This window comes from Dysidea avara, chromosome 2 (assembly GCF_963678975.1).
Source record: "Dysidea avara chromosome 2, odDysAvar1.4, whole genome shotgun sequence".
Lineage (NCBI taxonomy): Eukaryota > Metazoa > Porifera > Demospongiae > Dictyoceratida > Dysideidae > Dysidea > Dysidea avara.
Window position 1 is genome coordinate 36425437 of NC_089273.1, and position 21556 is coordinate 36446992.

General features: G+C 34.6%; 1 protein-coding gene across 1 annotated transcript; it reads right to left on the reverse strand.

The window, feature by feature from the left end:
• Positions 1 to 39: 39 nt before the first annotated feature.
• LOC136248050 (probable outer membrane protein pmp20) lies at positions 40 to 21073 on the reverse strand. The gene is made up of 4 exons (XM_066039865.1): positions 20957 to 21073; positions 3589 to 3734; positions 2241 to 3534; positions 40 to 2106 (listed from the first exon to the last, which is right to left on the reverse strand). Exons 1-4 carry the CDS (start codon positions 21071 to 21073, stop codon positions 40 to 42), a joined length of 3624 nt encoding a protein of 1207 aa, XP_065895937.1.
• Positions 21074 to 21556: the final 483 nt, after the last annotated feature.

Below are 21556 nucleotides of genomic sequence, written 5' to 3' on the forward strand. Positions count from 1 at the left end.
CTGTTTGTCCAGTTGTACACTGACTAACAAGAACACATTCTACAGATCAAATGAAAGAGTATAACCATCCTCACAACTACCACAAGCCGTGCCAGATCTTTGTAAATTACACTGATTTATTCTCATGGGTGAAAGCTCATAATATCCATTAGCAGTTTCACAACAAGCAAAGTTACAATAATTGTTAGGACAAACTGTCACTGTAGCTTTATCATCAACTTCACCAAACCAGTAACCTCTTTTGATAGATGATGTACTACCAGAACAAGACACAATGTCACTGTCACTGTAGCATACACACCTCCGAGTGTCATTGTCATGGTGGAAACCAAGGTGACATGGTGATAATTCAGTTATTAGCTTCAGAGAAATAGTTTTCAGGTCAGATTTGCTACCATCATGTGAAGTAATAGTTATAGAATAATTAACTACATCAGAAACTTCCTCTCCTATTATTCTAATTCCTCGGAATCCTTCACAAGTCACTACTAGCACATAACTTGATCCACTGATTAATTGATGCTCTCCATTCTCACTATATATTATAAAAAGAGTTCCATCAACAGGTTGATCATAGTAGTCCAGCACACAAGCATCAATTATAATTTCTTCACCAAGCATTATGTTTCTAGTTAGATATGTTTGGCAATTTTTGTTAGTGCCATTTTCAATGCATGTAGTTGTGTTATAAAATTCAAATATTTTAGGTGGTGTATCAATGTACCTGTGAAGTGAACTGTTTATAAAAGAGTAGTTATTAGTACCGATAATGCTGTTTTGTAAACAAGTATCATTGCATGATGTTGGTATGTCCACATAAACATCGGAACCTCTCAAAGCTGTATTGTTTGAAAAATTAATTCCTGTTGTTGAAAATGTGATTACACTATTTGAGGTGTGTGTTAGTTCAGCATAAATGGCTCCACCATAGCGATCAGCAGTGTTATGAAACCATGTGATCTGGGACTTATCTTGAAATATTGCAGAGAAGTTGTCACTGATATGCATGGCTCCACCACTCTCTTTGACTGTGTTATTTGTAAAATTTACTGGAGAGTTTTCTGTAAATGTTAAGGATGACTGCACAGCATACACAGCTCCACCATTATCTGCAATATTGTCTGTGAATTTTACTGAAGTGTTTCCTGTAAACAGTACATTTGAGTCAGATGCATATAATGCTCCACCTAGATCAGCACTGTTATTTGCTATCACCACTAAACTGTTCCCTGCACATAACATATAAGATTGCAAAATGGAACAGGCTCCTCCGGTTTCAGCTGTGTTGTGCATGAAATTTATTGAAGTACTTTCATCTAAATGAATTTTGTACTGCCTGCTACAATATATAACTCCACCATTTAGAGTAGCTGTATTGTACTGAAACACTGTATTGGAAGTTCCTGTAAACACTGCAGTAGACTGACGTGCCAAGTACAGTACTCCACCATTATATATTGCTGTATTATTATTAAATATTATATTAGACCTACCATTTATGGTAAGTACCACTTTTTCAAATAAGTACACAGCTGCTCCATTTTGTTGTGCAATATTACTGTGAAATGTAACACAAGAATTCTCACTAAAGCTACAATTGCTGCTAAAAGCAGAATATACACCAGCACCATCTTGACTGGCTACATTACTATAAAACATCACTACTGAATGTCTTGTGAAAGTAACACAGGAGTGTTGAAGTGTAGCTATGGCTCCTCCACTTAGTGTAGCTGTATTGTTATTAAATTTAATAGTGGATATTCCTTGAAATCTGATATATGATGAATCCACGTATATGGCTCCCCCAATGTATCTGGCTTCATTGTTATTAAATATCACACTTGAGTTGTCATCAAATGTGACATGAGATGAAGCCTCACAATACACAGCTCCTCCATTATCATAGGCTATATTACCATTAAATGTTACACTTGAGTTATCATCAAATGTGATATCAGAAAAAAAGTAACAATATACAGCTCCTCCATTATCATAGGCTCTATTATCATTAAATGTTACACTTGAGTTATCATCAAATGTGATATGAGATGAAAATGCACAATATACAGCTCCTCCATCATTGGCTATATTATCATTAATGTTACACTTGAGTTATCATCAAATGTGATAGATGAATCCTCACAATATACAGCTCCTCCATTATCATTGGCTATATTACCATTAAATGTTACACTTGAGTTATCATCAAATGTGACAGGAGAAAGAATTTCAATTTATACAGCTCCTCCAAAGCCTATTGTGGCTCTATTACCATTAAATGTTACACTTGAGTTATCATCAAATGTGATAGGAGAAAAAATTTCACAATATACAGCTCCTCCATTATCATAGGCTCCATTATCATTAAATGTTACACTTGAGTTATCATCAAATGTGATATTAGAATGCACACAATATACAGCTCCTCCATCATCATCAGCATGATTATCATTAAATGTTACACTTGAGTTACCATCAAATATGATATGAGATGAAGCCTCACTATATACAGCTCCTCCATTACCTTTGGCAAAATTATCATTAAATGTTACACTTGAGTTACCATCAAATGTGATATGAGATGAAGCCTCACTATATACTGCTCCTCCATTATCATTGGCTTCATTATCACTAAATGTTACACTTGAGTTACCATCAAATGTGATATTGGAAGTATCAGAGTAAATGGCACCACCTTTTTCTCTTGCATCATTATTCTCAAAATTTACAAATGAATTTGTGCTAAAATATACTTTTGAATTACTGACACAAATGGCTCCACCATTAGTTTCAACAGTGTCCCTAACAAATTGCACATTGGATCCTTCACATAATGAAACAGTTGAATTAGCACTGTAAATGCCTCCACCAGCATTAGCCTTGTTTCCATTAAAAAGAACTGAACCACAAACATGAAGATGTGATCCACTATGATAAAGAGGGACACCTTGGTTGTTGATAAATACACTGTCTTGCAAGAAAACATCCACAAAACACTTATTAACACAGTCTCCAATGTAAACTACACTTTGAGCCTGTCCATTCATTGTAAAGCTGCTTGCTTCAATTACCAACTTCTTTGTAACATCATCTTGTTTCCAAGGTAAATAGTACACAGCTGTACCATGTCCTCCATATTGACTATTGTACATAAATGTACAATTGTGAATGTGTACATCTCCTGACACATTTGACAACAAAACAACTTGTCCTTTAAAGTTGTATAGCAAACAGCTTGTAATTAAAACGTTGGATGAATTATGAAACTCAATTCCTGAATTTGTTGATGAAGTATTACTTGTACCACACTCCTCCCAGTCGATACCTTCAATAGTTACATTTTTGCAGGTAACAAACTTCAGTGCTCCGGTGCCATTGCAATTCACAGTGGGATTACCTTGTCCAATGATAGTGATGTTGTTCAAATGATCTAATGTCACACTTGAAGTCAATGCAGCATGATTAGTTACTGTGACAACAGTGTTATTGGATAAATTAGTTAGTGCATCAATCAGTGATGGAAAAGAGAGGTTTCTAATAGTACAATGGATAGTACAACTTGGTCAACTATGAAAATTAATGGCTCACCTGTTGTTCCAAACACTGTATGTTTTATCGCTAGGTATCACTCCTCCAACAGCTTCAGGAAGGCAGGGTATGAGAAGAAGAGCAACAAACATAATCATATTGAAGAGGAACATGTTTGCACCAACCTGCACCTCTTTGACTGTAAGCTAAGTTAAGCATCAGTATTTATAGCGCAAGGAAGGATATGATGTAACCAATAATGATGTCATGGTGATGTAGGATGTAGACAGAGCAACTAAGGTGTGTGATATGTCTTGATAATTGCATTCTTTTAGAGACTTTTAAGACTATGCAAAAAGCCATTGCTATAATTATCTATCTAATTCAGTGTTGTTTGTGTGTGTGTGTGTGTGTGTGTGTGTGTGTGTGTGTGTGTGTGTGTGTGTGTGTGTGTGTGTGTGTGTGTGTGTGTGGTGTAGCTAACATCTGCTATTGTCTTGCTTTTTGTTCATACGTATGTCATGTATGTTTAGTTTATTGTTGTTGCTACTGTTTTTTTTTTCCTTTCATGTATTACTCCAACAAGGAGGACTGGTACGTGTGGCCAATTGTTGTGAGCATAAAGTAATAAATCAATCAAATAAACTAGGTTTAGATGCTAACTGGCAATGAATTTCATTCGAGTGTAGACCTTTGACATGAGCCTGACAGTAATCTACATCTCTTTGGCTCCAAAAAGATATATAGGCTCTAGCAAGCTTTTCATATAGCCAGCATGTATACTAGTGTATAAAACAAGTGGGCATTAGGCAAGTATGTTCTAGTGATGTACACTGCATATAGTTACTAATACTATATCTGTTTCACTGCCCATACAAAAGTCCCTATACTAGCTATGAAATTAATCCAGTATTTCACTGGTAGCAATGAAAAGTTGTAATTGTACATACAATTTAAAAAAAAAATGATCAGTACGTAAGTTAAGTATGTAGTAGACAAAGAACAGAAATTAAAAGATGTACATTTACATAAAGAACGGTACAAAAAATGTGATCTAATATTGGAAAATCACCCATATGGTTTCATGTGAAATAATTTTAATTTTAAGTTTGCAATGGTGCTCTTTTAGTGCACAAATTAATCCAGTTTTACCTTTTAAAAAATCTTATAATTAAAGGAGCTGGGAAGTGATTCAAGTGGATTTACACCATAAAGCTTATTATTTGATCATTAAACATTATAGGTGTGAAATGTTCCCATATGGGTGATTCTCCAAACTTCAGTCACAAATATTATTGTATGAGTGGTAAAATTTTATACAGAGGTGGTCTAGTTAACAGAACACAATATAGTTCACTACAGCTAATACACTGAGAGACTCATCATTTAGTATATTAAATGCCATAACATCTTACACCACGGTGAGATAATATTATGTCATTGGTACCACAGTGTCACCACACCATTACTTTAATGACATAATTATATAGTTCTAAGAATATATTACCTCATTATAAAACAATTTCATGATTTCCGCTATAAATATAACTTTAAAATGCTTGGGTAAAGATTGAATAATATCTGTTAGCATACTATACAAATGAATAAATGTCGTAAGCATCTTTGCGTTACATGGTTGACAGCACATGGATAATATTACTTGTACTAGCGTCATGAAATATAGTGTAAAAGTCTTTAATAGCAATATATATATATATATATATATATATATTAATACAACATCAATATCGTGTCCTGTACAAAAATTCCAATAGCAGCTTGTGGTATATTTTTGATATACTACAGCAAACTAGCCAATAGAATCAGTATATCACTTGTATATTTGATATACGCATCTGATTGGCTAAAAATTTTTGATAGTGTTTAGTTGTTTTACCAGTTAGGCATGTCCGACTTGACAATTGCTGGTACCATAGTAACCAATACCTGTTACCTAGCAACAACATCACCGTTGCTAGATAACCACTACTGATTTTAGAAATGATTTTGACACCATAGCAACGGTTGCTAAGCAACCACCAAAAACATGTAACTAGGTCAGGTTTACATTTTGTTGCCTAGCAACAGTTGCTATGGATTGTTGGACCGATTTTCAAGAAGATTGCAGGCTGCAACACATGTGCATACTCCTTGAGCATGCTAATCACAAGGAATTACTTACCAGTACTAATAATGGTGTAAAAACATTAGTTACTGCTTCCAAGTGGTAGACGAGATGTTGTATTAACATATTATACTACAGATATCATGGTATTCGAAATATATACCAAAAGATATACATATTTAGGAAAGGGTGCCATAGTGCGAGGCTTCGCCTCGCACTATAACATCTTTTCTAAGTTCGTATATCTTTTGGTATATATTTCGAATACCATGATATCTGTAGTATAACATATACATATATATATAATCATATAATAATAATGACAATGACTACAGGGTACAACAAGAATGCATATAGATATACATGTGTTAGTAAGTATTATCATTACAAAAGAAACTGTTCAAAATAGCCCTAAAACAATTTGTGTATTGCAGCCAAATTATTGATAAACAGTATGTATTGTACGTAGGTTAAAAAGTGTGTGCTTTATATCATACCAATTATTATGTTATTAAGTCTGAAAAGAGTATGATGCACAGATCACAAACAAACAAATTACAATTAGCTTAATCAATTAATAATTGTTGCTAGACCAGCTAGTCTTTGCTTAAATTGACACATCCCTTAGTCGTACTTCAGTCTGTTAGGAGGTCTAATGTCAGTTGAGGTGAATGATGTTGATGTCATGGAACAGTACCATCAGGAATATCTGGAGCATTGTCATTAGGTTACATATTGGTTAGGGTACTGTCAGTTTCTGCACATTAGTCTAAAAGGTGTAGATACAACATAAGATCTTGTAGTGCCAGCATTGGACACAACTTAGCTGTTCACATGATGTTGACAGTCATAGTTCCTTTACCGTTCATCATTGAAGCATTGTCCTTCTGTTGAAAGTCAGGTATGAGGTGCCAATGTGGAGTCATGCAATTGGTTGGCTGTCTGGGGTAGTTGTAGCTTAATTTTTTTAGGATTTTGCTGAATGTCTTCATCAACACTGCAGTATCCTCAAGCTCGGCTTCAGTATCAGTCTTAAACACTGTCTTCTTGGCCATTCAGTTATTTTGATAGGAGCAGTCCATAAAGTTCCTTTGTCTCATGAATAAAGACATGCATTATCATCTCGTTGCTATTTGGAAATGGTATAACAACTGCTTTGCTGTGACAAACTGTCTGCCGGCAGTGAAAATAGTGATACTTCTTCTTGTAATTGTGACAGATCACATCCCTGGCTGGACAGGATTGTTTAGGATGCGGCACTTTTCCACAGTAGGAGCATATTTGACCATGGATGACTGGTTGAGGCTTGGTGCTTTTAATTGCTTCGGCTTACGGGATGTCACTTGAGTGGCTTCCCAGGCGTAAACCCTTGGATGGGAGTTTTCCTGTCTGGTTTGCATTCAGGATTTCCCATTGTCCTCGTGCAATCGTAAAGCTTCTTGTTTCAAGGGCCAACCAATTGTTTTGCCTTGTCAAGGCCGGTGAATTCATTTGCAGTTTTACTGAGAGCGATAAAGCACGAATGCCACAATGATAACGATTCAGTCACGGATCAGCTGTCACAATTATGCATTTTGATGCCGGGTGGATGGGAACTGAGGAGTGCAGATACCTTGCCGCCAGCTGTATAAATATCTCATGCTGTGACGGTGGGCGGTTGAAGATGACTGGGTAAGATGGTCATGTGGTACTGAGATACTTGAAGATTTTTGATGATTTTGTAAAACCGCATATTTAACTTGGCTTGATATCTTTATGAGCTCTAGAGTTGGCCAGTTTATAGGTGGATTAACATTGTTGTGCCATATGACCACATCCTCAGCTTCTGACATCATGTAGTGTCACATAATCTTTTATAACAATATAGCAGTGGCGATGCAGGGTAGCTAGCTAATAGTATATAACAACTCTATTTATGGATATTTTAAATAGCTGTGGAATACATTATTATAGAAACACCCCAGGTAAAAAATAAAAATTTAAAAGCTAGATTTAACAAGCCCGTACAAGATCTTGCAAAGTACGTTTAATCTTGCAAGATTGGACAAAAATCGTGGAAGTAACGGACCTTTTTATTGGAAAGATTTGAGTGCGAATTTGATGCAAAATTAGCACGATTTTTGCAAGTTTTATTTCCTGGGACATGTTATCTCACATGTTGGATGAGCAACAAAAACACGATCATGTCGGATTAGGATTAGTTAGAAGAGGTTAGGTTAGGAAGTTAGTTGTAGTAGAAATGTTTGTTATGATCATCGTTCCCATGCAGTGTTATACACTCCTTATAGTATGTGCTAAACTATGAACTGTTCATTGTGTGTCAGCCTCACAGGAGTTAGAACATTGGGAGTGGACACATCATATAGCTGCTGTTGACAAATTTTTATCTGTAGAAATATATAGATAATGAGAACAAGTTGTCAATTCGGACTCTTTTTGAGCACATGCTTATATTTGCAATTAATAAGTGCAGTGCTAATAAAATAATATTTTAGCCATGTGAGACTAGTGCTGAGGTCTGTAAGATACTGTATGAGCACTTTGTTGACTTGGAATTACAATTAGATATTTAGTGGATACTTACAAAATTTACCGAATTAAAATTTCACTATATTGAAATTGATGTATTAGAGTTTCTAATATCTTATCCAATTGAATATGTACGATATCAAGGAAGGGGCTATATCTAGCAAACTTGTCAAGTATGGTGATGTTGAAGGTTAAAAGTACAACCAAGTGGAGCTTCATAAAGTCTGAAGTTATAGCTAACAATATAGCTACAGTAGCTATAAATACTTTTATTTGTATAGGAATTGAACTTAATTTTTGCTATCAATGTATATACTGAATCTCAGTCTGCAGTTAAGCAAAACAATTCTGTGATTTTTGCAGGTTAAGGTCCTACTCTTTTCCAGAAGGAAGCAAAGATACATACAGCAGATATCTTGCGTGGAGAATGTGTCCAATCAATCACTTTGGATGGCTACTGCACTGGTTATGGATTAAATCAATCTACATCCTCTGATTCAGAGTCTTTTCAATATGTGGGCCAGTATGTAGGCAACTAGTATATTGCTCCCAGACCACAAGTGTGAGGGATGGGAGTGAGACCAGTGGTCTGGGGTTTGTGGTCTTGGGCAAGACTAATTAATAGGCAACAAGGTAAATGTCTATATATCTTTGTAAATGAAGCTGCATAGCTAGCTATAATATTTGCTACCGTGTGATATGGGGCTCCACTTCAATAGACTTGCATTTTGTTGAATTAAATTCTGCTTGCCAGAATTTCTGCTTAAACAGTACTATTAGTGGACATTAAATCCCAGGGTTTTTACACGTCTACTTGTAAATCTTCAGGTGTATATGACTTCCCTTGTTTTATGTTCCCAAGTCAAATTTAAAATTCCAAATTTTTCCTTGCACTTGTTTGTTTACTTTTTGTAACACAATTACATGTGCATACCACATCAAAAGAAAGAATGGCACCAAACTATGCTTGTCTGAAAGTATCAGTGAGTGAGTAAGTAAGTGTGACAGTCAGTCAGCAGAAAAATTCTTGTATGTGGAGCAAATGTCAACTGATACTTCAGGGAATATGGAGTATCTTACTGAAACATCTCTTAAGGAGATCTTCGACATGGTAGACATACGGTGTTCAGGTGTGAGTAATGCTACACCTGTAGCAAACTAAGTTACAGTAATATTTGAGCTGTTTACTGTCTAGTTTACCATAAGATTTTATAGAAAGTGTCATGTTAACTGTTCATACAACAAAGGCATATTATGCATAATAGCTGTACCATGAAGTTATTGTGAAGCTGGCCTCTGGCCAAATGTTTTTGTTAAACATCACATCTATTTTCAGTGCATAATTAAAGTGCATCACCGACATTTTAGACAACTGTATGGCTAAACACATATGCATAGCTGAACCCGATTTCATGCTTAAATTGAGTGGGAATTAGACAGTTTGTCAATACAACCATGTATGAATCCCCCCAGTGTAAACTCAGATCGAAAGAAATATGTGTGTAGCTATTTGGATAATTACAGGGTTCTTGACATCTTAAAAAAACATTGACACTTTAAAAGTACCAGTGGCTTGCAAATGTGGTATCTACAGAGTTGTCTTTAAAAAGTATTATAAGCACCTGAGTAGCACGGCTGTGGAACAATTTACCTTGTAGAAATGTAGCATATTGGTGTAGCATTGTGGTAATCATATGCTTGATGTTGTGTGAAGATATATATTAGTTTACCACACAAATTCTTTAACACTATAAACATCCTTTGGTACCTTAAATCAGGAAAAATTTGCCATCAAAAATTTTTTGTCGCTGGCTGTGTAGACGAAAATTAAAATGACAAATTATTTTAGCTATTATACAGATAATTTGTGCATGCAAATATTAATGTATAGCTAGTTATTCCATCAAAAAATTTTTTGTTGATTATGCAAGCGACAAAAAATATGTAGTGTCGAAATTTTAATAGACGGAAATTTTCCTGATTTATGGTAAAGTAAGTTACATGGTAAAATTTCATTTTGCTATCATTTCTCAAAAATAATGTAATGTAGGTACAGTGTACATTGAACAATGAAAATTTGACTAATCAAGGAAATTCATCTACCTCGATATGCCAAAGAGCCTCTATTCAGTATATTGCTCTATATTGGGCTGAACTGCCATACTTTTGTCTGCCAAACTGCTTTTGCATGATGATTTATCACAACTTAAGTCACACCAAATTTTACCAAATTTCTGTACAAAATGTAGTCAAATGGATAAGAGCACTTGGATTTGTTTTTATCAGTTTATCATTTCTCAGAACTAAGGAAGTGGCACAGTGTATATGGTCAAATAATTATATGGTTGGTTACACTAGAATTTTATTGTTTATTAATATCATATCTCACTAGTAGCTCTATATACACAATTGGTAAAGTAGTTACATGGTTGATAGCACTTGAAATTAAATTTTATTATTTTTTACCCATTGAAACTAGTTACATAATGTTATGACATGGTATGATGTAAACTTAAGCAGTTTCAATATTGTTTATAATTATATCAATTAATGCAAGGAAAATGTGATGTAATTTTAGAAAACCTACCTTTTGGGAATATACAGTAAACAAGATTTAACAATAATGCTAGCATGACATGGCTACACTATATCTGGTTAAAAATTCTCACATTAAATTTGCCTTAATCTTGCCAGGTCTGCTTTCTGTAGACAGAAAGCCACACATCACTCTAGAGGTTCTGCAAAGACACTGGGTGACTTCAGACAATTTTATTGGCTTGGAATGTGTGGCAAAGTTATGAAAATGTGAAATGTGTGTGTTTTGTGCAATGTGGTCCATCTAGAGCTCCCAAGGTCATGTAATTTGGTCTGATATTATGCTTGTCCATTTTGTATCCCAAGTGTTTCCCACCCCACTGCTTTGTGAGGATTCATCATCCAGTGTGAAAAATCCAATGTAATACAGCAGGAAATTTTATAGACTGCTTCTTGTACTCTAGATTACCTTAGAGGCTATAACTGTCTCCATCTTCAGGGAAAATTTCATCTACCTAGTTGCCATGGTTGGTGAATTATTTAATAGTTATACCATGGCCAAGAGGGATTTGCCTGATATATATGCCCAAGCCCGAGGGCCGCGGGCATATATATCAGGCAAATCCAGAGTGGCCATGGTATAAGTAATATATACCACTCTGGCATGCTCACCTAATAGGTGAAGAAAGACAAACCTGCATTCACCACATTACTTTTATACAGAGGTTTGCAAAAATCGATTGTGGGTTTAAATTGTGGGCACAAAAAAGAAATGATTGTGGATTTCACTGGTTGTAGTGATACCATTTTAAACCAATTAATCACTTTGTGGATGAATAAAGTTACCTAAGGTGCTAAAATAAACACTTAGACATATAGGTTGTGAATGTTTGAAGCATCTTTTCGTACAATTGAAATGTACTCTGTAGAAAAACAATCCACATTGCAAAAATGATTATTTAGTGATGCTTAGTAACTGAACTATGCAATGCTGACTCACTCATTTCTTTTTACTTCACAACAATGCCCCTGACTAAATCATCATGTTTAATTCAAACCCACAATGCAAAACTTTAAGCATCTCTATATAAATAATCAAAGGGAACTGATGCTTTGTAGCTGCCTCAGCATCAAAGGCAGTTGTGGTCAGGGCTATATCATGATATTGCCCTAACCACAGGGCAATATCTAGATATTGCCTTGTGGTCAGGGAAATATGTGATATATAACCCTGTGATTTCCTTTGATCTGAGGTGTCAAAGTGGTATATTACTATTTAAATTATAAAGCACTATTTAGTTATCTATATGATGTTCCCAAAAGGTAGGTTTTCCAAAATCAGGTCACAAATTAGGAACTTTAGCATTGATTATCTATAGGGAACATAGGAAATAAGCAGTGAAGCAAGCGAGATCGCCAAACACCTGAAAAATGATTTTATTTATTTACTTATTTATTTATTACATAAGGCTTTAATGTACAAGTGCTGATGGTCTGTTGGACACCTGATTTATATACAGCCTAAAAGATGTTATTATTAAGTATGTTTAAAAAGTTGCAGAACTATCCATGAATGGACCTAGGCAGCTATTGCCTTGCAGCTATCCGTTTTATGCTCAAACACCAACAGGCATCTTCCTATAGCTAGTGGTCAGGATGTTTTCTCCTTGTTTGTTTCATTTATCTTTATCCATAGGATCCTAGAGAGTGACATTATCTCAAAGTACCCCATGTGGAACCAAATGGACATTAGTTTATTTATTCAAGTGCTGAAGGTCTGTAAGATATATTAGCAGACATTTAATCCCTAATTTACTCATTGTTATAGGAATTTAATGTCCACTAGTATGTAAGTGACTTTCCTTATTGTTCTATTTTTCCTTGCACTTGTTTGTTTACTTTTTAACATAATTGCAACTGATTGACATGTGTATGCCACATTAAAAGAAACAATAGCACCAAATTTTATGTTTTGTTTTATTTTCTGAAAACATGATGCCAACAATGTATTACTGAAAAGTAGCAAATGGCTATTATGGGTTGTTTTCAGCTATGTTCAGCCCATTGCATAGCATAACAAATGAAGTACAGGACAAGCAATGCCACTGCAATCAATCTGGAAATTATGGATGATTCCCATTACAAATGTATTGAAGCTGAATCATGTGCTACAGTAAATCAACACTTTGAGCTGTCAGCAAAGAGAAACAGGACACAAGTAGTCCATGATGTGTGTATTGTATGTACTGCAGTATGATAAAAGGCACCTGTTGGTACGAAGCAATGTCAAAGAGTGAAAAAATCTAGTTCATAGCTCCAGCCGCTAAAAGACTACGCTTGTCTGAAAACATGATTAAGCATCGGTGAGTAATTCAGTCAGTTGGTCAATCGATCGGTCCATCAGTCAGTCAGTACATCAGTCAGTTAGTCCATCAGTCAGTCAGTCAGTCAGTCAGTCAGTCAGTATAGACATTTTGTAGTATGAATGTAGCATTTGAGACATTTCGTACTGTGCTACAGCTGCTACAGTAGCTGCGAGCTCCCTAAATGTTTGACTATTCTATTATAAACAATGATCTAACCTACATTAAAGAAAAGGCAGTGGTTACTGAACTGAAACTTGGTTAAAAATGTACTGGCTATTGGGTTTAGGTTCATCTTTACTTTTAGGAACTGGTAATTGAACCAGAAGTTTATTTTTTCAATAATGCAAATTACTCGAGGAACAAGTAGGCACCAACTAATCATGCTGGAATAATTTTGTGCACAATAGGTACTTGATTAATATGATCCAATGACATCTGTTCTACCTGATTAAATGGTTACTGAACCAAGGTGCATTTACCACCTTTGAGAATGACTGTTGAAATTTCATCTTGGATGGTGTCTCTGTGATCACGTTGCAATTGATATACTTATCCAGGAGACTGGAGGCATACGTGTCCTTGTATAGTTTCTACTTATGGGAAAATATTAAAAGTGCAAGTCAACTTATTTATTATATATAGTGTGCTGTTACAGAGAGTCAAAAGAGGGAACTCTAGATCTGTGAAGACACTTACTATAATAGAATTCTGGTCAGACTCTGACATTGGTATTGTCAATAATTGGGTACCTAAGAACTTTATAGCAACTTTTCAAGCATAATGCTAGCATAATTGGTGATGCCAAAGCATAAAGCCTTGCCTGTGAATTGCTATCCATTCAGAAAGTGTAAAGATGGCTAATAAGGGAGGAAATATTGAGCATAATTATGAGTAAATTGGGTTCAATTTTTTAGCACTGTAGAAGAGCATAACAGGCAAATTAAAAGCATACTAATAGACAAGTGCTGGATACTTGAGTATTGAAAAAAACTTTTGGTTCAGTACCACCTCCTAAAGGTAAAGCAAAACTCAAACCCTACTGGGATTAGTAGGTAAAAACTGAACCCAAAACCTAACATTGGACTATTACAATCATGAGAATTGGCCCCTTAGACAGTAAAGGGCATAATGCTATTGGTATGTACGCATCGAACTAAATCCTCAAAAACATTTTTAATACATATAACTCAAGTATACAATTACACATGTTCTTGAAATTCGGCTAATGTGTAATACTGCTTGACCCTCTAAAAATCTTTTCATTCACAACATTGGTGTCCAGTGAAAAAAATTCACCATAAATTTCCTGTTGGGAAGCCATAAAATACATGGTTCATTACTACCCAGACTAATAATGGTGCCAAACCTTATGTGTGTGCTTTTGACACTTTTACTGTAATCACAAATCATCTGGTTGGCCGAAATGTTATTTCTCTTTGGGGCAAAAATCCATTTTTCTATTTAGCTGTTTTCAAGGTTCAGCTAAACTTGTTTGTACTGTATTCACATAATACTTTTTTCCAAAATATTGCACACACTATGCTTAATACTACCTTGCTTTAATGCACATGTTGCCATGCTCATTGCCACTCTCAAGTGTTGTCGAGGGTCCCTGTGTAGTACTCCCTGCCAGTCCGCCAGCATGAAAGGAAGTCAAATTGACTTTAGGGGAGACTTGTTAAGAGTGCATGTTTTCTCACATCATGTTCATCTGATTATTGCTTGATTATTGGCAACCTCTTCCAATTTGCAGTGATATCAGACATCTTAGATTAGCTTACAGCACATGAGCTACTGACTGTGTGAGTATGAAGCAGCTCATGTTTTATTCTTTGGAGTTACAGTTTGATGGTATGTGTCTAAGTTTAACATAAACGCTAAACAATTTTGCATTGAATTGTGTGTCATCTTATTAACGAACAATCAATGTACTTGCATACAGTGTATACATGACATTTTAGACAACTGTATGACTAACACATATCCATAACCAAACCTGGTGGCATGCTTAGTGAGTAGTGAGTGGTATAAATTCCCTTCCTCCTCACCACCATAGTGCTAGCATAAACTCAGATTGAGAAGGATATGTGTGTAACTATTTGGATAACTGTACAGGGATCTCGACATCTTAAAATTGTTTTTAGACCATTAGCACTTTAAAGTACCAGTGGCTGGCAGAGACACATCTTTAAAAGTATTATAAGCACCTGAGTAGTATAGCTGTGGTGCAATGTACCTTGTAGAAGTGTAGCATATTGGTGTAGTGTTGTGATAACCATAACCTTCATGTTGTATGAATATAATATTATATATTAACATTTTTTAGTTTACCACACAAATTCTTTAATGCTGTAAGCATCCTTTGGTAAGGTAAATTTCATTTTTTACTATCATTTCTCAAAAGTAGGGACAGTGTGCATTAAGTAATGAAATTTTGTGAATCAAGGAAATTCTTCAACTTTTATTTCCAAATAGCTATTCAGTATATTGCTCTATATTAAGCTGAACTGCCAAAGTTTTTTCTGCCAAACTACTTTGCATTCACAACTTAATTCAGTGTATCCACACTCAGTGTTGGGAGTAACGCGCTACTTATGTAACGCGTTACGTAATATTATTACTTTTGTGGTAACTAAGTAATATAACGAAATACTCTATAAAAACAGGTAATATAACTCAAGTTACTTTACTAACAAATGTAACGCGTTACCTAAGTAATATAGTTAGTGTAACGAGTCTAATATTACGTAATATTATTACTACAAGTAACGAAGTTACTAATCTCGTTAGTAATCCACTGAGTAACGCCTAGCCACAACGAAGTAATGAAGCCTACTGAATGAAGCTTATTCACCAGCTTCTTACTTATAACCAAGATTTGTACATTTCCCAACAACGCCATCATGGCACGTGATAAGGTGGTAGTTTCACACGTGACAGCCTAAAGCTGTGGACACAAAGTAATATAATATGTAATATTATTATAGTTACTTTATTTTTGGGTAATATGTAACTGTAACTAAATAGTTCGGTTGCAAGTAATATGTAATATGTAACCAGTTACTTTTACAAAGTAACTTGCCCAACACTGTCCACACTAGTGGCTATCTTGTTTATGAATGTGCAATGTATTAAAATGTTGAAGGGTGATAAAATAACAATTCTGAGAACTTACAGTAAAGCTATTGCACAGGAATTAGTACACATCAACGTTTAAAGAGTGACACATGTAAACTATAACAGAACAGTATTAAAATAATGTTACAGTATCTTGTAACATGGCAATGATTATCCATGATCACGATGTTGTGTTACGTGTGTACACATACCACACTTGATGGTTATTACTGGAATAATGTTAGTGGATTAATGATCAACATGATGATATGACAAGGATGCAGGCAATTATGTGAATGAATATCGACACATTTTAATGTACACATTGCGTGGCACTTCTCATCATGAGTATGTGTTTACTATAGTCTATAATGAAGCATACAGCTACTTGCTTTTAGGTGAGATATTAGGAGAATGTTGAAGCACTACTATAGTTAATAAGCAAACTGTGACAGGCCACAGTATTTATATACACAGTAGCAAGTTGTGAATGTGTAAATTTAAAATGGACAGGTGTTTTCTTGGTGCCTGTATATACACACATAGGTAATGTCAGCATTCGATCCCTTCACATTTCTGAATCAGAAGATTTTGTAAGATGAAACGGTGAATACTTTATTAGAATATATTGAACATTCTATTAGATTATAGTAATCTTTTTAACAGTTTTCAGCCCACACACTCCTAAAAACATAACATCAGCAAGATAGGAGGCTTATTTCATCTTTTCAGCTAATTCAGAAGAGTTACGTCCCTTACACTGTTCAAATCAATGCCTAATTATTTTTGTAAACAAGCTATAATTCTGGAGTTAGCTACATTCACAAAATCGAAGACCCATAATTGTTAAAAATTATGCCAGCATATTAGGTGCAGGCCTAAAACAGAAGGTTCCACTGTGCATTGCTGCAATATCCTATAGTAGGTCTGCTAGTGAAATAGATTGAGAAAGATATTGTAAAGGTTTAACTAAATGTTTCAACTACAAACTAACTAAAGGTTTATATGTTTAACCTTTTAATACACCAGTAGAATGCTTTTTTTTCCACTGCATGCAACTTCACAAACCTGTATGAGGTGATCCATATTTATTCTAGGCTGTATATCTATAACCAGGGAATTATCCAAAAGTTTTTTACATCTATTATTTACTACTACCCTTCATCTCCAATACGCATACATAGTATTATACTGCACACTATTGATTTTGATTTGGCAGTTTATGATTCAGAATGTCAGTGTATCCACACTAGTGGTTATCTTGTACATGAATGTGAACGGTGTTAAAGTGATAGAATAACAATTCTGAGAATTCACATACAAGCTAATGAACAAGAATTAGTACACATCTATTTTTAAGGGGTGACAGATGTAAACTGTAACAGAACAATAATAAAATAATGTTACAGTGTCTTGTAACATGGTAATAATTATGAAATTGTGTTACTTGTGTACACATACTACACTTGATGGTTATTACTGGAATAATGTTAGTGGATTAATGATCAACATGATAATATGACAAGGATGCAGGAAATTATGTGAATGAATATCGACACATTTTAATGTACACATTGCATGGTACTTCTCATCATGAGTATGTGTCACTATAGTCTGTAATGAAGCATACAGCTACATGCTTTTTAGGTGAGATATTAGGAGAATGTTGAAACATTATTATAGTTAATAAGCAATCTGTGACAGGCCACAGTGTTTGACAGGCTGCAGTGTTTATATACACAGTAGCAAGTTGTGAATGTGTAAATTTAAAATGGACAGATGTTTTCTTGGTACCTGTATAATACACACACTGTTAATGTCTAGTCAGCATTCGATCCCTTCATTTTTCAGAAGATTTTTGTAAGATGAAATAATGACTATTCTATTAGAGTATTTTGAACATTTTATTAAATTATATTAATCATTTTAATATTTTCAGCCCACACACTCCTACGAACATAACATCAGCAAGATAGGAGGCTTAATTCATCCTTTCAACTAATTCAGAAGAGCTACATCCTTTCCACTATTCTAGTCAATACCTAATTATTTTTGTAAACAAGCTATAATTCTGAGTTAGCTATATTCACAAAATCAGTGACCCATTATTGTTAAAACTTATGCCAGCATATTAGGTGCACACCTAAAACAGAAGATTGTACTATGCATTGCTGCACTATCCTACAGTAGGTCTGCTAATGAAATACATTCAGAAAGGTATTGTAAAGATTTAACTAAATGTTTCAACTATAAACTAAGGTTTATATGTTTAACCTTTTAATACACCCATAGAATGCTTTTTTTTCCACTGCATGTAACTTCACAGACCTGTAGAATTATCCAAAGGCTTTTTACATCTATTGTTATCTACTACCCCTCATCTCCAATACACATGCATAGTGTACTGCATACTATTGATTTTAATTTGGCAGTTTATGATTCAGACTGTCAGTGTATCCACACTAGTGGTTATCTTGTACATGAATGTGAATGGTGTTAAAATGTTGAAGGATGATAAAATAACAATTCTGAGAACTTACAAGCTATTGAACAAGAATTAGTACACATCCATTTTTAAGAAGTAACACATGTAAACTATAACAGAACAATAATAAAATAATGTTACAGTATCTTGTAACACAGCAATGATTATCCTTGATCATGTTTTTGTGTTACTTGTGTACACATTCCACATTTGATGGTTATTACTGGAATAATGTTAGTGGATTAATGATCAACATGATGATATGACAAGGATGCAGGCAATTATGTGAATGAATACTCAATGGCGGATCCAGGATGGGGCATTTGGGGCAAATGCCCCCCCTTCAAGAAATTGCATACAAGATCGAGATACTCTAATAGAGCAGTCAGTTACTCTAATAAAGCAGTCACAATGTTCATGAGGCAGTGTAGCTTACCTATGAAGCTATAAATAGGATTTTTTATTTTATTTTACATAACAGACGTGATATATTTGGTAAAGGATCACTAGCTATTATTGTTGTGACCTTTTTTTTTTTTTTTTTTTTTTTGGTCTTCAACTGTTTTTCAGCAAGGTGCCCCCCCTCTTTCCAAACTCTGGATCCGCCCCTCAATACAGACACACTTTAATGTACACATTGCATGTATGGTACTTCTCATCATGAGTATGTGTCTATAATGAAGCATACAGCTACATGCTTTTAGGTGAGATATTAGGAGAATGTTGAAGCATTATTATAGTTAATATGCAAACTGTGACAGACCACAGTGTTTATATACACAGTAGCAAGTTGTGAATGTGTAAATTTAAAATGGACAGGTGTACTCTTGGTACCTGTATAATCCACACACTGGTAATGTCTAATCAGCATTTAATCCCTTCACTTTCAGAAGATTTCTGTAAGATGAAACGATGACTTCTTTATTAGGATATTTTGGGCATTTTATTAGATTATATTGATCTTTTTAACATTTTCAGTCCACACACTCCTACAAACATAACATCAGTAAGATAGGAGGCTTAATTCATCTAATTCAGAGGAGCTACTATTCCAGTCAATGTCTAATTATTTTTGTAAACATGCTATTATTCTGGAGTTAGCTATAATTATTCACAAAATTGGAGACCCATAATTGTTAAAATTTATGCCAGCAAATTAGGTGCAGGCCTAAAACAGAAGGTTCCACTGTGCATTGCTACAATATCCTACAGTAGGTCTGCAAGTGAAATATATTGAGAAAAGTATTGCAAAGGTTTAACTAAATGTTTCAACTACAAACTAAGGTTTATATGTTTAAACTTTTATAATACACCTGTAGAATGCTTTTTTTCCACTGCATGCAATTTCACAGACCTGTATGTGGTGATCTATATTTATTCTAGGCTGTATATCTATAACCAGGGAATTATCCAAATGTTTTTACATCTATTATTTACTACTATTCCTCATCTCCAATACACATACATAATTATACTGCACACTATTGATTTTGATTTGGCAGTTTATGATTCAGAATGTCAGTGTATCTACACTAGTGGTTATCTTGTACATGAATGTGAATGGTGTTAAATTGTTGAAGGGTGATAAAATAACAATTCTGAGAACTTACAAGCTATTTAACAAGAATTATTACACATCCATTTTTAAGGAGTGACAGATGTAAACTATAGCAGAACAGTAATAAAATAATGTTACGGTATCTTGTAACACAGCATTGATTATCCTTGATCATGTTATTGTGTTACTTGTGTACACATACCACACCTGATGGTTATTACTGGAATAATGTCTGTGGAGTAATATATGATGTGACATGGAAGCAGGTAATTTTTGATATGTATATTTATGCAGTAACAATGTAATATATATATTGCATAATTATAATGGCACTTCTCACCATGTGTATGGTCAGTACAGTCTGTAATACAACATAAAGATACTTGCTTTTAGGTAAATAGTTAATTTAGGTATAGAATGGAACTACTAATAACAGAACTACTATAATGCACTAGTACTAGAATTACAAGTACCAGTATACAAGTGTCCAGCCACTAGCATTAGTACCAGCCACTATAACTACCGCCAAAACAACTAGCACTACTTCAAGCACCAGTACAAGGCCGCAGGCACCATCATGTCTATACCAGTGCTACCAGCACTACTAATACAACAATCAAAAGTACCAACAATCTTAACTGCAGCATCTGCATTATAGTATGCCACTGACACTACCTCCACCACCACAAGGAGCAGCACCAGTAGAATAGTACTTGAATTGACAATGTCACTGTGACACTGTCCTCCTTGTCATTGTCATCATTCTGATTGTTTTCATCATGATGATGTTCATCCCATTCATCATTATCATCCTTATCACCAATCACCATCATCAAACATCAATCACCACCACCACTACTACCAACACCACCACCATCACAACCACCACCAGCCTCAACATCACCATCATAATCATCATTATCATCATCATCATCATCATCATCATCATCATCATCATCATCATCATCATCATCGTCTTCACCATCATCATCATCGTCATCATGGTCACTGTAATCGTTGCCATGATTTTCATGTTGATTACAGAATAAAACCCAACTCCAATCACATAATATTCAAAACATGCAAGATATTACTGATGTTATTAGTTTAATAAACAAAGAAAAATCTTAATAAGTAAACAATGCATTGCTGTATAAAAATGCTACCACACATTAATAATTTTAAAATTATATTCACTGCATAATAATTGCTTTTATAAATTAGTGATGATAATGACAGAAATGTGTGGATTAGTGTTTCTTCAGATATGGGCAGTCTGTGCTAACAATGTAATTTATGTTCTACCAAATAAT